At 50.3% G+C, this 14,325-nt stretch overlaps 5 protein-coding genes across 5 annotated transcripts; 2 read left to right on the top strand and 3 right to left on the bottom strand.

Moving 5' to 3' along the window:
• Nucleotides 1-1,635: 1,635 nt before the first annotated feature.
• On the top strand, nucleotides 1,636-4,448 carry CLA4 (serine/threonine protein kinase CLA4; the record flags this gene model as incomplete). The annotated part of the gene is made up of 4 exons (XM_041695282.1): nucleotides 1,636-1,655; nucleotides 1,780-3,823; nucleotides 3,879-3,978; nucleotides 4,036-4,448. The coding sequence occupies 4 exons, from the start codon at nucleotides 1,636-1,638 to the stop codon at nucleotides 4,446-4,448; spliced, it is 2,577 nt and encodes an 858-aa protein (XP_041561028.1).
• Nucleotides 4,449-5,320: 872 nt separating this feature from the next.
• On the bottom strand, nucleotides 5,321-7,373 carry APUU_70411S (uncharacterized protein; the record flags this gene model as incomplete). The annotated part of the gene is made up of 2 exons (XM_041695281.1): nucleotides 5,321-7,174; nucleotides 7,236-7,373. 2 exons carry the CDS (start codon nucleotides 7,371-7,373, stop codon nucleotides 5,321-5,323), a joined length of 1,992 nt encoding a protein of 663 aa, XP_041561027.1.
• Nucleotides 7,374-7,658: 285 nt separating this feature from the next.
• On the bottom strand, nucleotides 7,659-9,822 carry GRS1 (glycine--tRNA ligase; the record flags this gene model as incomplete). Its single annotated transcript, XM_041695280.1, has 2 exons — nucleotides 7,659-8,042; nucleotides 8,098-9,822. 2 exons carry the CDS (start codon nucleotides 9,820-9,822, stop codon nucleotides 7,659-7,661), a joined length of 2,109 nt encoding a protein of 702 aa, XP_041561026.1.
• Nucleotides 9,823-10,225: 403 nt separating this feature from the next.
• Nucleotides 10,226-11,554, top strand: APUU_70409A (rRNA-binding ribosome biosynthesis protein RPF1; the record flags this gene model as incomplete). Its single annotated transcript, XM_041695278.1, has 1 exon — nucleotides 10,226-11,554. One exon carries the CDS (start codon nucleotides 10,226-10,228, stop codon nucleotides 11,552-11,554), a length of 1,329 nt encoding a protein of 442 aa, XP_041561025.1.
• A 372-nt stretch (nucleotides 11,555-11,926) lies between these two features.
• Nucleotides 11,927-13,105, bottom strand: APUU_70408S (class I SAM-dependent methyltransferase; the record flags this gene model as incomplete). Its single annotated transcript, XM_041695277.1, has 2 exons — nucleotides 11,927-12,908; nucleotides 12,972-13,105. The coding sequence occupies 2 exons, from the start codon at nucleotides 13,103-13,105 to the stop codon at nucleotides 11,927-11,929; spliced, it is 1,116 nt and encodes a 371-aa protein (XP_041561024.1).
• Between the last annotated feature and the right edge of the window lie 1,220 nt (nucleotides 13,106-14,325).

The raw sequence follows: 14,325 nt of genomic DNA, 5'->3' as shown, positions 1-14,325 counted from the left end.
CCCCTTCACGAACATCTCCATAGCGAACTAATTATTCAACCATCCAAGAATACTCTTACGTCAACAGCCCCTTCAAAGCTCAAATGCCACCCGTTTGACCTAAAAATTGATTAAGGGGTAAAATCGGAAAGCTGTGGGCCTTTCCTATGAACCGATCTTTTGGTGGAGCACCATCAGTACGTATCCGTACAACAATGCATCCCTGACCCAAGCTTCAAAATACATAGTCTACTGCAAGTAAATATAACAAATTCTTGACAACCAAGATCCAAATTGCTGCTATATGTATACTATCCAATGTCAGTACCGCTTTTTCATCACAAGTCCCAGACCCAGGGCTTGTAAATAGCCTGCCTGAACATAGAATATCAATAATAGCAGGGCCTCCGCAGTGGGAGTGAAGCTCCCCTTAACAAGGGAGGACGCCAGCTATGTATCCATCCATGCTGATAGACTGAGCAGCGAAAATTCCGAAATCTGGATCAGATCGCTGTTTCAATCAACGAATCAAGGTGAAACATGGCTCTTCGGTCTCTGCTCATAAATCTCAATTGAATAACAAAACAGGATTTCGGACAATCATAATAAGGCGGAATCGAGCCACAATTGGGCACGAACTCCTTCATTGGAGATAGAGCCCAGAATATTCTCTTGGGACTAGAATGCCATTGCTGAGTCTCCCTGTTCCATATCAGTCTGTGGCACACTGCACACCAACAATTCATCTCATGCTTGGATTTCTTGTGTCTAAACCTGCCAGCAGTTATAGCTGCGTGGATAGAAATGTCTGAAATGACCAGCATTCAAATACGGAAATAGGACAATTAAGTATGAACTGAATGAGACAAGGCCAGAAAATTAATAATAGGGAGTTGGGGGCAAAAGAAAAGGAGTTTTATTTTTTTTCGAAAGAGCCGCCGCCCCCTTCAGGGATTCTGGGGCCTCGCACCCAAGTCTAACCAGCGGTGGTGAAACCTCCCAGTTGCCATTCATCTTTTGCTCTCGTTCCCCTCCCAATCCCTCCCCGACCCAAGGCTCTATCTATCTTGAAAAGGCCCTTAAACCTGCCATTTTATCGGGTGCTTTTTATTCACCTCCTTCCCTCTCCTCTACGGTCCCTTGTTGTCTGTCGCTTCCATTTTGCCCACCGCCGGTGTTCTCTCCCCCACCCCCGGTCTCTATTTCTCAGACACCCAAAATTGGCCTCTGCTCCTCACCGCGTCTGGACTCTGGACAAAAGGAGAATTCGAGACGTGCACCTCGCGCTCGAAGCATCCTCGCAAGCGCGGGGATTCTTTCCTTGAGACTCGAGTCCTCTCTTACACAGCGTGGGTGATCCCAGGTTCAGGCCCAACCCCTTTTGTTAGAACCCCCCTCCTCTACCCCAGCGTTGACTGGTTGATCCGGTTCCCCTGTGACATTAGTTCCAGGTGCAAATGCGCCCAAACCTTGGATCGCAAGTTTGGTCCTGTCGCAGAACCTCCATTTTCGACCTCCTATAGTTACTAATGATCTTGATAGTTACAGGTGCAGTTTTGGAGGCCTTTACCGACTCTCCTCGTTCGGCCCATCTTTCTCTCCCGTCTGAGGTGATCCCGCCTCTTGGGGCACCCGCCATCCGAATCATCACCCAAAATGGCTTCCTCTTATGGAAAGTAAGTCAGCACGGCCCTTTTCCCGCCGGCTGCCCCTAATCGCAGTTGTCACTATGACCTGCGACACATCGAAACATATATTTTGATACCTTTCAACGGCGAACCAACTGACCGAATTGTCTAGCGGCATGTATTCCGCAGACCAGTTTATGAATCCCGGCCCAGCCCCTCGCCCACCCACCGACCGTCCTAAACTTAACCTTACCGCAAGTACCTCCGGTGTAGCAACATCGTTTGGCCAGATGAACATTGATTCTCCAAGCACCCCGACGACCGCTAACCTGTCGCTGTTCCCCAACACCAGCAGCCCATCTCTCGTTCGGACAAAGACAGATCAATCAGGACCGACAGGATATGGTGTTGTCAAAGAGGGATATGTACGCTGTAAAGAGGATAAATTCTTGGCTACATGGAATCAGCGATTCCTGATTCTTCGCGAGTCTCGCCTGGATTTTATGAAAAATGAGGCCGGCAAAGTGGTTCTCTCCATTCCCTTATCCGCAGTCACAGGCGTCTCTCGTTCGGAAGATACCCGGATGGCGTTTGAAATCATTCGTTTAGCCAACCCGAAAGATGCCACTTCCAAGTCGGCCTTACTTACTCGCGATATTCCCACAAAAAGCTTGACCTGTGAAGTCAGAACTGATGAAGAGATTTACGACTGGATCGACAAGATATACGAGCGCTGCCCCGGAATGGGTGGTGTGAGCAATCCCACAAACTTTAGCCACCGCGTTCACGTTGGTTTTGATCCGCGGACAGGGGCTTTTGTTGGTCTACCTCCAGAGTGGGAGAAGCTTTTGACTTCGTCCGCAATTACTAAAGAGGACTACAAAAAGAACCCGCAAGCTGTGATCGAGGTGCTCGAATTCTATTCTGACATCAAGATGCGTGAACAAAACCCACAATACTATGCCGGTCTGGGCAATGCATCTGGTCAGGCGAAATCATATGGCAACAATTCAGTAGGCAGCTCGATTGCCCCTCCAAGGCCACCCCCACCAGCCCCTGCGCAGCGTTTAGACAGTGGACAATCATACTCTAGCCGCTCTGCATCTTCTGGCCACACTCCGAGTAAATCTGGCTCAGATAGGGCTACCGAACAGCAACAACAATTAGAAAAGATGAAGGAATTGGCTGACCAGGAACGCCGACGAGTAGAGGAGGATCGCCGTAACAGACAGCGCGAAGAGGAGCAGAACCGACTTGAGCAGGATACCTACAACGCCTCTCTTCCCAAAACTCGTGTACCCCTCGCCAAACAAGAACTCGGAGGATATGGAGGAACTGAGCCATCAATGAATGACCGTTACAAGCCGAGCCGCCCTGCTCCGCAGGCCCCAGGCTCTGCCCGCCAGCCTCAAGATCCCTCCCGCCAATTAACAGCTCAACGACCGGCACCATCACCACCAACTTCAGGACAAAGGCCTGGAGACTATTCGTCCAATGGAGCATCGCGGGGCCCAGGGTCACGTTACGATGATCAATCCAATGCCAAATATCCTCCCCAAGATCCTCGAGCTCAAGCCTCAGCACCTCGCAATCAGAACAATGGCAAGCCGCAACAGGCACACGGCCCTCCTCCCAGCAAACTTCCTGCTCCTGTACAGCCTGTAAAGCCTTTGAACATTGCCAACAAGCAAGCGCCTAAGAATAATGCCCCAGATGGCGTCCGACAGGCGGAAGCCGCTCTGACTAAGAAGGCTGATCCCCATAAGAAGGAGGTCCGCATGTCGGCTATGAGTGAAAATGAGGTCATGGATAGGCTGAGGTCCGTCGTGTCCAAAGACAACCCAAACGAATCTTACAGCAAGCAACGAAAAATTGGACAGGGTGCTTCTGGTTCCGTGTACGTTGCGCGGGTTAAAGAAAACGCGACTTCTGGCGTCGCTCGAGAGCTGTATCGTCAGTACGGCCCACGTTGTCAGGTTGCGATCAAGCAAATGGACTTGCGTAGTCAGCCTCGAAAGGAGCTGATCGTTAACGAGATTATTGTCATGAAGGACAGCCAGCATGCCAACATCGTTAACTTCTTAGACTCCTTCCTGCAAGAGCAGAGCAATGAACTTTGGGTTGTCATGGAGTTCATGGAGGGTGGGGCACTTACTGATGTTATTGACAATAACCGTGTGATCCAGGAAGACCAGATCGCTACAATCTGTACAGAGGTTAGTATCTTATGTCCTCATTTTGACTAGAATGTTTATCTGACGAGCACATCAGACTTGCAAAGGATTGGCACACTTGCACAGCCAGAGTATCATTCATCGCGATATCAAGAGTGATAATGTTCTTCTTGACCGCGCTGGCCATGTTAAAATTAGTAAGTCAGCCCTCCCCATTAGCTGGCAATTATTGGAGGCACTAACGAACTATACAGCGGATTTTGGGTTCTGTGCTAAGCTCACCGAAACTAAGAATAAGCGTGCTACAATGGTTGGTACTCCATACTGGATGGCACCTGAGGTGGTTAAGCAGAAGGAATACGGCCCTAAAGTTGACTGCTGGTCGTTGGGCATCATGGCTATTGAAATGATTGAGTCTGAGCCCCCGTACTTGAACGAGGAACCCCTCAAGGCCCTTTACTTGATCGCTACCAATGGTACTCCTCGACTCAAGTCTCCAGAGAAGCTCAGTAAGGAGCTTAAGTCTTTTCTCAGCGTCTGTTTGTGTGTGGCTGTGGACAGTCGTGCCACGGCACAGGAGTTGCTGGAACATGATTTCCTCAAGATGGGCTGCAGCCTCGCCAGTCTCGCAGAGTTGCTCCGCTGGAAGAAGAACACCGGCCAGTAGTGACTTAAAACTTCTCCCCTTTGGGCCCCAAGGCCCTTAGAACCATCGATTTCTCATCTCCTTACGATCTACACGTCTTGCCCCCACGCACATGTGGACGACATCTACGCGTCGCTGAAACTTACGACATGTGAACAATTTCTGCTTTGAGTGATATCCAACCCGCTAAACTTCTCACTCTCCTCGCCACTTGGCATTGATAAATTCGGCGTTTTCTTTTGGCGTCTATTCTTGTTTCGTTCTTCCACCCTTCAAAACTCCCATTGACATGAATGTGCGTCCGTGTGACTCTCAATTACCTTGAATGGTTATAGGGTTTCAGTTCCAATTCAGGGAGAAACTGTCTTGTCTTATGTCTGACGCTTATTATGACCAACGTCCCTACACATGGGGGCTGCGCATTCTGAAAACGCATACACTTGACTAAAAATAGGATATCACCCACACGTTTTCTTCTAGCGATGAGTCAACAGAAAGAAAATTGTTTATAGCCAGCAACTATCTAGGCATTCAAGAGAGCAACTTATAATACATAGACCCATTGATGTCCTGGCTAGGATGCAAGAATGGGGACAGAACCAACTTTCCTTTGTTTTAAGAACCCCTTTTTCATGGCATAATGAAATGTATTTCTCGAAGCCGTTTCCAACATCTAAAAAAAGAAATTATCACAGAAGCAATAAACGTACAATCGTAGGCATACATGCATATCATGATACAAGAACTGATCTAACTAAACCATAACGTGTACTAGAAACCATTATGGAATCTTGGCATACAAACAATACTGCCAAATTGCAAGAAAACAGAATAGATAGGAAGGGGAAAGAAAAGAAAAGAAAAGAAAAGAAACAAACATTGTTATAATTCTCTTACTCCTCGGTCGAACCAGCGCTTGACTCTTGATCTTTGCTAGAGAAACTAGCTTGTGGGCACGGCTCCCGAACGAAGACTCTTTCAAGGATAGACTCGTCTTCGTCTTCGTATTCTTGGGGATCCCAAAGCCCGGCGTTGATGAGCTGAGTTTTCCATGCCAAGCGGTCCTCGGTCGAGAGATCTGTCCACTGACGAGCATGGTGGGACGTTATATGTGAGCTTAGATCTGGCTCTACTTCCGAGACTTCTTCCGGAAGCTGAGAGTTGGGATTGGGCGTGTGTGGCTCGACGAGGAGTTCATTGTTCGATGGATTGCAGGATATGAGAATGGATGTTTCCGAGTCCGGGATAATATCGCGGAGGAGTTGAGGTTGTGATTCATCCGGCTCGGCGTTTGTGCTTTGAGGTGTTTCTTCGATTGGTGATGGAGTGGGAGGAGGAAAGGGAGGCGGATTGTATGGCTTTGCAATAGCGGCCCGAATATCCGGCGGTAAGTGTTCCGTGATACCAAGGTACGGAGGCATGACACCCCGGATTTCCGTGATAGCTTGGAGAAGGAATATAACCAACGCAATGGAGAGGATGGAGGCGAGAGTCCCGGCGAGACCCGTTAAAAATTCGGATTCACCTGGCCGGACAAGGACATAGCGAGGATTGCGGCTTGAGGGTGGTACTGGGGATAGCGGAAATGTATGCACGACGACGGTATTGCCCATGCTCACCGAGGCGAGCTTGACGTATTGTGGAGGTGTCTCCGGAGCAACGGGGCTCGGGGGTGCGAAATGAGAAAAACATATCCTTGTCATTGAGAAGGGGTGGACATCACGAAGGGTAGTATAAACTCGGAAAGGAGTGTACCCTGCACTTGAACGGTGTTGCCGGCGGGAATCGAAGTCTACGGTTAGGACCTCGAGGGATTGATCGCCGCCAGAGATTGCGATTATTGATTGTTGTTGGGCATCCGAATTAGTGCCGAGGTTGCATGCATCAAGGCCAAGGCCGAGCTTCATAGATTTGCGAAGCTTGTATTGACGGATGATTGTGGCTTGCGAAGAAGAGGATGATGTTTTTGGGCGCAGATCGAGAAGTATGAGCCCGCAGCCCTTGCGGTCCGGCGCATTCTGCAAAAGCAATAGCGTTGTAGGGGAGAGGAACCGAAGCGCACGGAATTTTGCGCGTGGCCCCTTGCCCTTTGTGTTGACCGGAGGAGTATACACACGTTTCACATCCGGTGCGGCGTGCGATCGAGTCTCCGACGAGATGCGACACGTGAAGACATCAAGCCCATTGGTATATGCCACCGTGAAAGTGCCATCGACTTCATCCTGACCCGTAATATCAATATCTTCCGCCTCCTCATCACTGTTCAAACGGATTCTTCCAATAACATCACTCTCTCCCGGTTCCTTCGTGTTTGCATTGAAAAGGACAATCTCGCCTGATGGTGCCAATCCGGTCGTAATCGCCGCAACACGGGTAGCACCCTCTTCCTTCCAAGGCGACAAACGGGTGATTCTCTGATACGTATCTGTTGTCCCCTTTGGCCCAGCAACTGTTCTGAACAACGACTCTTGGGATAGATTGACTGTTTGCCCTGGTTTAATCTCCACGGGGGATGTAGATTCCTTAGACCCTGTACGGCGCGGAGGATAATCGATTTGGAAAGATCGTAGATGCCGATTTTTATTTTGCTGTTGCAAGGCGAGGGAGCTGTTTATCCCGGCGAATGTGACTATGGAGGTGTCGTTTGACTCCGCCGCAGCCATCGAGGTCACTGAATCCTCATCCCGCGAGAGCTCGACGTCGACGACCTCGCTCAGTTCGTGGCGTTTAAACGCGTTCAGAAGAACCTATACCAACTGTTATTGAAATCTCATATTGGAATGGGAATGAGAATGCGTGGGGTCTTACAATTTTATTTCCGACGCCACTGCGACTTTCGCCGCCGCCGCCCGCAACAAGAAGAAAGGCGTGATTGCGCGGGTCGAAATCGGCAGCGAACAAGGGACAGGAGAGTGTAATTTTGGCGGAGGGAATGTTGGGCGCCATATTCAGGACTTCCTGCAAGTCCAATGACGCGATGAGCAATTGCTTGACAATCGGAAGGTGGGAATGAGGGAGCGAAGATGAAGATGAAGCCAAGTTGGCGAATGATGTTTGGGGTGGACGGGGAATGACGTTTCGGCCTGGGACTCTTGGCATACATTATTCTACACTAGTATGTATGTACTCCCTACAAACATTATAGAACATTTGCTTATGGCCTTATGCTCCGTTTTAAGAACCCGTGAGAGAAGATCTGATTTTGAAATATTTCTAGCCGAAATCCCTGATCTAGTCCACCTCTTGTCCAGTGAACTCGGGCAACCGCTTACGCACATCCTCCCACGTCTCCTCTCCTTCCACCAGGGACTTGAGGGCCTGCAGGATCTCATCCTCGCTCGCGCGCACCTGCTTTGTGGAGTCACGGTCGCGCAGCGTAATGGTGCTGTCCTTGACAGACTGGAAGTCGACCGTAACACCAAATGGTGTTCCCAGCTCGTCATTGCGTGCGTATCGCTTACCGATACTAGCTGATGAATCATCCACGCGGCTGGAGATGCCCAATCGTCGGAGCTTCGTCGTCAACTGTTGCACCAGAGGGCGGAACGCGGGATTGCTCGATAGTGGTACGAGAAGAACTTTAGTGGGGGCAATAACCGGGGGGAAAGATAGAAGCTATATGTAAAGTAAGATAAGAACGATTTTGGTTGGACAGGGGATCAGAACTTACGCCGCGTGCTTCATCGCCTTCACGGTACCAGTAGACGTGCTCCATAAGACTGTATAGGATACGGCCGATACCGAATGATGGTTCGATAACATTGGGAGTGTACTCGCGGACATTCTCAACACGGGTGCGCTTCTCAATGGTGATAATGTCCTTCTCCAGCTCAACCTTTCCAGAAGCAACGCCAGCGACATCTACCTCAACCTTGCCACTCTTCTCCAGGTCAAGAGCCAATTTCTCCCGAAGATCCTGTGATAAAGCATCAATGGCAGCCTCGACGGTCTTACCATCCTTCTTGAAGCGAGGACCGAACTTCTTCTTATCCAAGTCGATTTGCCACTCCTCGACCTTCAATGGTTCTGCACGAGTCTCACGAACTACAAGAGGGGCTCCAGTCTTGTTTTTGTGCACATTCAGATCATAAGCGCTGCGGTCGGCACATCCGACACACTCAATCCAGCCATAGCTAGTTAGCAGTTCAGCATCCCAGCAATCACACGCATAGTGGGCCATCTCGTTAGCCATGTGCTGGCGGAAGCGGACCTTGGTAGAATCAACACCGATCTTGAGAAGGAACAATTGAATACGGGCAAGGAAGTATCCGAGTGTCTCATTATCTACCAGTCCAATCTCAACAGCCTTTCCGACTGTCATTGTCTCGGTTTTAGTGCTTCCAGACAGCTGCACGTCTCGGTTGAGGAGAATCAACTCGATATCTTTAACCTCGTCGAAACGCGCATGCTTCTTCCCACCCTCCGGGTCCACGAAGTGCTCGATTTCGGCCATGAGGAATTCACGAACACGCAAAAGACCCGCGCGTGGTGAAATTTCATTTCGGAACGACTTGCCAATAGACGCCGAAGCGAAAGGCATCGCCTGTTGGTTAAACTCAAGTAGTTTCTGGAAGTTCAGGAACTGTCCTTGTGCAGTTTCGGGGCGTAGATAGCCAGGCATGTTGCTGCTAGGCCCAATTGAGGTTTGGAACATCAGGTTGAAAGAAACAGGGGGGAGGACATTGCCGCCAGTAACGGGGTTTCTGATGTCGTACTTGGCAATGATTTGCTCCAATTGGGGACCGTCAAAGTTATCAATCTGCGCCAGCACTTCCTCATAATCCTTGACGACCGCATCATCAAGCTTGATAGCCTCACTCTTGGCCTTCTTCTTCTTCTTCGCTTCCTTCTCCGTGTCGACCTCAATCTTCTGGCCACGAGCCTCCATGTCACCCTTGAGACGAGCCTCGAGCATCTCCTCCACCAAGTGGTCTGCACGGAAGATTTCGCCGGTTTTGGGGTCCTTGCACATCCAATCGGCGAACTTTTCGACGTGGCCACTGGTCTTGAGAACCTCTTCCGGGGTCAGCATTGTGCAATCGACTTCGAGCATATCCTCCTCCAACACAAAGTGTTTCCGCCACGTCTCGACAATATTGTTTAGAACGGCGCAGCCGGGAGGACCATAGTCGTACAGGCCGGAGACACCTCCGTAGATCTCGAAGGAGGGGGTATAGAAAAGGCGGCGGCGGAGCATAGAATCCAAAACGGCACGGTCAACGGCCTGACCGGCCTTGGTATTTAAGGTAGCCATCACGGATTTCTTGTTTCTTGACTCCTGGAGAACAGCGCGAAGGGTGGAAGGGGTGGAGGAAAAGTGTTTTCTGCTGGCGGGGTACCAGCAGGAAACAATTCGGCGGGGAAGAAAAGAAAATCGAATGGGCGTTTGAGTCATCCGCTGACACGTGAGCCGTTCCTTGATAAACTCAAGGAGGCTGAATCCGGCCGAAATTGGAAGAAACGGAGGGTCAATATGGATATATAAAGATAAGCCTGAAGGTAAGCCTGGAGTATTAAAGAGCAGATATGCAAGAGAATGCGCTCAATTGCTCGCTTTAAACAGTAACAGAGGGAATTATTGGAATCTTCCAGGGGCAGCAAATCGAGTCAGTACATACAAAAAAGACGGCGCAGACGTAATGTTTGTACGGTCAATACGACTCTCCGACCGCCTGGCCCCGGCCCAACCTTTATCCGTCAAAAAATATCTCCGCCAAAAAATAAGATAAAAAAAAGTTGAGATAGAATGAGAGCTTGAAGCAACCATAATACTAACTCTCCTCTACCCACATTTCAGTATGGTTTCCAAAAAGTCACTGTCAAGGCCGCCTTCGAGCGCGATTATGGACTTCAAAACTCCCAACAAACAAAAGCGCCACCTTCTTCATATCAAGCGAAAGCGTGCGAAAGACTCCGCTCGTCGGGCTCAGCGATTCGGGACGAAGAAGGAAGAAGCCAAAAACCCCAAATTAAAGGAGGAGCGACTTAAGCGGAACATTCCCCTGACGCTGGATCGGAAGCGTGTGTGGGATGAGGCCGGCAGCGACACTGAAGGACCATTAGGGCTCAGTGTCGATGTCGAACGGATAAAGAGACAGAAACAAGAGGAAGACGAGGAGCTCAATCGCCCTTTGGGCTCGGAATCCGGAGATGAAGACGACTATAACGATGATGATGATGATGATGATGATGATGATGATGATGATGATGTCGACAGTATGCTGGCCAGCAGCGACGAAGAGGGCGGAGAGGACGGAGAGGACGAGGAGAACGGCGAAAGCACGAAAGACAGTCGCGGCCGAAAACCGTCTGCTGTCCCTTCAGCCACGGAGCGCGCAACCAGTCCTTCTCAATCAACACGAAGCACAAACCTCAATCTCGCACCGGAAGCTCTAGCTGAAAAATTCCCGTCCCTCTTCTCGCCGGACTCACAACGGCCGCCAAAAATCCTAATCACAACCTCCCTCAATTCAACCCTCCACCACGAAGCCAAAATACTTACGCAACTCTTCCCCAACAGCGTCTACATCCGCCGTACAGCCCACGCTCACTCGCACAAATTCTCCATCCGAGAAATCGCGCAATTCGCCTCTAACCGCGAGTACACCACCCTAGTAATTCTACAAGAAGACGCCAAAAAGCCAGCAGGCCTGGATATCGTGCACCTACCCAAGGGCCCCATGTTTCATTTCAGCATCAACAACTGGGTTGAGGGCAAGAGGATCCCAGGCCACGGTAACCCAACCGAGCACTGGCCCGAACTTATCCTGAACAATTTCCGTACACCGCTTGGTCTCCTCACCGCACATCTTTTCCGCACTTTATTCCCGCCACAGCCGGATATTGAGGGACGGCAAGTTGTAACACTTCACAATCAGCGTGATTACATCTTCGTGCGCCGTCACCGCTACGTCTTCCGTGAAAAACGGCAAACCGAAAAGGCGGTTGTTGGTGCAGATGGGAAGGAAATTAAGGGGGCGGAAGGTATTCGGACGGGTTTGCAAGAACTAGGACCTAGGTTTACCTTGAAGCTACGCCGTGTTGACAAGGGAATTCAGAGGGCTAGTGGGCAAGAGTGGGAGTGGAAGGGGAAGATGGAGAAGAAGAGGACGCTGTTCCAGCTGTGATTGCGTTTCATGCGCCTATCTACATTTGCATCTCATGGAGTTTGGTTGCCAAAAGAAGCTGTTTTCGGTGGGTCAAATGTCCTAGAATTTATACTTATGTAAATACCACTCTGTACTTGGCTGTTTATAGATCAATCCAACGAGATAAATTATTGTGCAATCCAAAAATTTTAGTACGCACGAGCCAAGTTCTGGATCCCTATAACTTGTGCCGAGATTGCAATATTTGGATGCATGCATGCATCATCCAGTCATCCCAAATCCCGGGCGCTGAGATTAAAACAGGGTGAAAACGCTTTTCATCTATGAAACAGAGCGCAATAACAATGCAAATGGGTATAAGCTGCAACAGACCAACCAAATAAACTCAAATCAAACAGAGTCTGGATTCTCTTTCATTTCATCATCGAGTTGCTTCAACTTCTGAAGCATACCATTCTTGCGCATATTTGGCCTCGAAAACGGTTTGCGCGCCGTCACCGTTTTCATGCGGCATGTCATCCTCCTGGTGGCTAATAGTTCCATTTTCACCTTCTCACAGAGGTCCCGGATGCCGCCTTCCGTCCAGTTCCCCATCATGGTAAGGTGTCTCATACTGTACGCCTCTAAGCCCTCAAGGAGGGCAATCAGGGCCATTTTCCCTAGAGTTTTTTCGCGGGGCCCTTCGGGCCACAACCCCACTGGGATCGTGCGCTCTATAACGCGGACATCACTAAACCCCGCCTTTGTGAGGACGTCAGGGACAAGATGGCACAAATCGCGTGGGTGTCCTGTGGCCTCAGCGGCGGAACGCATAGCAGACGCATAGATGCCAAGGTAAGAGTCGTCCGAGTCCGGGAAGGTAATTGAATCCGCTGCTGGGTCAGCGTCAGTGATCTCGATATACCCACCCGGGGTAAGATGGCGGAAGGCTTGTTTATAGATGGAGGTCCAGTCGGAGAATGCCCCTGCTAGGCCGCGGAGATGGATCAGGTCGAATGGCTCGTGATATGTCCATTCGTCTCGCGCGTCGTCAAGCTGGAAGCTCACGTTTGGGAGGTCGATGGTGCTACCGAGACCGCCATCGAATACACCAATGTCGGTTGCGATAATCGTGGCACCGGGGTAGGCACCACTCATTTCAATGGCCCAGTCGCCCGGCCCTGTGCCAATGTCTAGGATCCGGGGTGTCTTCTTGGCGAGGGGCACATTTGTGAGGTTTCCATCGAGTAGGATGAGGCACACTTGGTGGGTGATATTTAAACGGGTTTGTTCGGCCTCGTCATTAGGCATGAAGTATGTGTCATTGCAGTACCGGCGGCCATTCTCCAGCACATATTCTATGTTTTGGGCTTCAAAGGATTTTGTGGATTTTCTAGTGCTGTTAGTTCAGGTTCAGAAGGTATGCTATTAAAAAAATAGCGGAGGTGTTGCTCACATTGAGACTTCATCGGAGTCTGTATCGGGATTTACCTCGGGGTCTTCGTCCACCCAGCGACGCTTTCCAGCTGCTTTGGCACTGCCTGCCTCGACTGATTCAGGCATACTTTCTGAAATCGCTGCCTCGACCATGACATGACGAATCCCAACTAGCGGCCATGTAATTTGTTAAACTTGGGCGATGAGAAAGGGCGGAGCGACAGAGAGAATGTACGAGAGTCAGGCATGAGTGGGGAAGCTCGAACAAATAGCAAACATCGCGTAGGGCAGAATAACGAGCTTGTGAAGGTCGAGTACTTCAGAGTCGAGACCGAGTCGACATGGACGAGGGGCGAGGGAGCAAAAGTAATAATAAGATGTGAAACAGGCTGGCCCGTCAACTGGGAACCGGATGTTTCGAGGACATGCACGATCCCAGGGGAAGCCCAAGATTAATAAACGGACAATTGTTTAGTTTCGTTTAACTCGAACTCAATAATGGGCGTGCGAGTTGTCATTGTCACAACGAATTAATATTAATCAATATCTATGACAGCCATTGGTTTAGCCTGGGTTAGGTCTGGCGAAATCGAATCCACCGACTCTTTTAGTAGTACTTTGTGATTGTCGCGACTCCCTCCAAGTTGTACGCGGGCGAGGCTCTCGAACGCCTGCGAGCAAACGAGTTTCAGCTTTCCCCACTTCCCAGACTCTTGGGATTCATGGGCACTGGCACCCGGCGCTCACGCCTCACGGACACGGCGGCCTGCAGTACTTTTTCCTCCAGGGCGACTTTGGCGGTGGGATTGCGAGCTCGGACATTATTCCATCCACATCCACCGAACACCGCATCAAGGGTGTATTACGACAGACGGAAGTCGAGACTGACAAGCCTCCGAGTCACAAATGTCGATCTCCATCATATCATAAGACATGATGATATGACAGCGCGTCAATGCGCAGTCCGCCTGGGTCTCATCGACCCAGTACTCGGGCACCCATGAGCATCACCTCAGGCGCAACGATCACATCCCGCACCTATCATCGCCACCTCCAACGCCTGCAGCTGTTGGAGCCGAAACATACCGTGCAGCAATCGGCGGCCATCACACGTTATGGCTTCAGCCGTCTTGCATCGCAGCATCTCGGACCTCCAACCCCAGACAGCCGAGTCCTTCCATGATAGGCAGGATGTGCACCAAGAAACCGGACCAGGTTCCAGCCAAGCAGGCTAGCGGTTAATAACAATCCTTTCATATGCCTCGGGACCGTCTCGAGCAGCCCCGCGCGACTGGGATGGACTCGATGGAGATAGGGTGACTTCCGAGAATAGTAGGGAGCGACACACGGACGGGCTATCGGTCCTATCCGTA

This window comes from Aspergillus puulaauensis, chromosome 7, assembly GCF_016861865.1.
Source record: "Aspergillus puulaauensis MK2 DNA, chromosome 7, nearly complete sequence".
Taxonomy (NCBI): domain Eukaryota; kingdom Fungi; phylum Ascomycota; class Eurotiomycetes; order Eurotiales; family Aspergillaceae; genus Aspergillus; species Aspergillus puulaauensis.
Note: the sequence above shows the minus strand (reverse complement) of the source record. Positions and strands in the feature narration are given on the sequence as shown.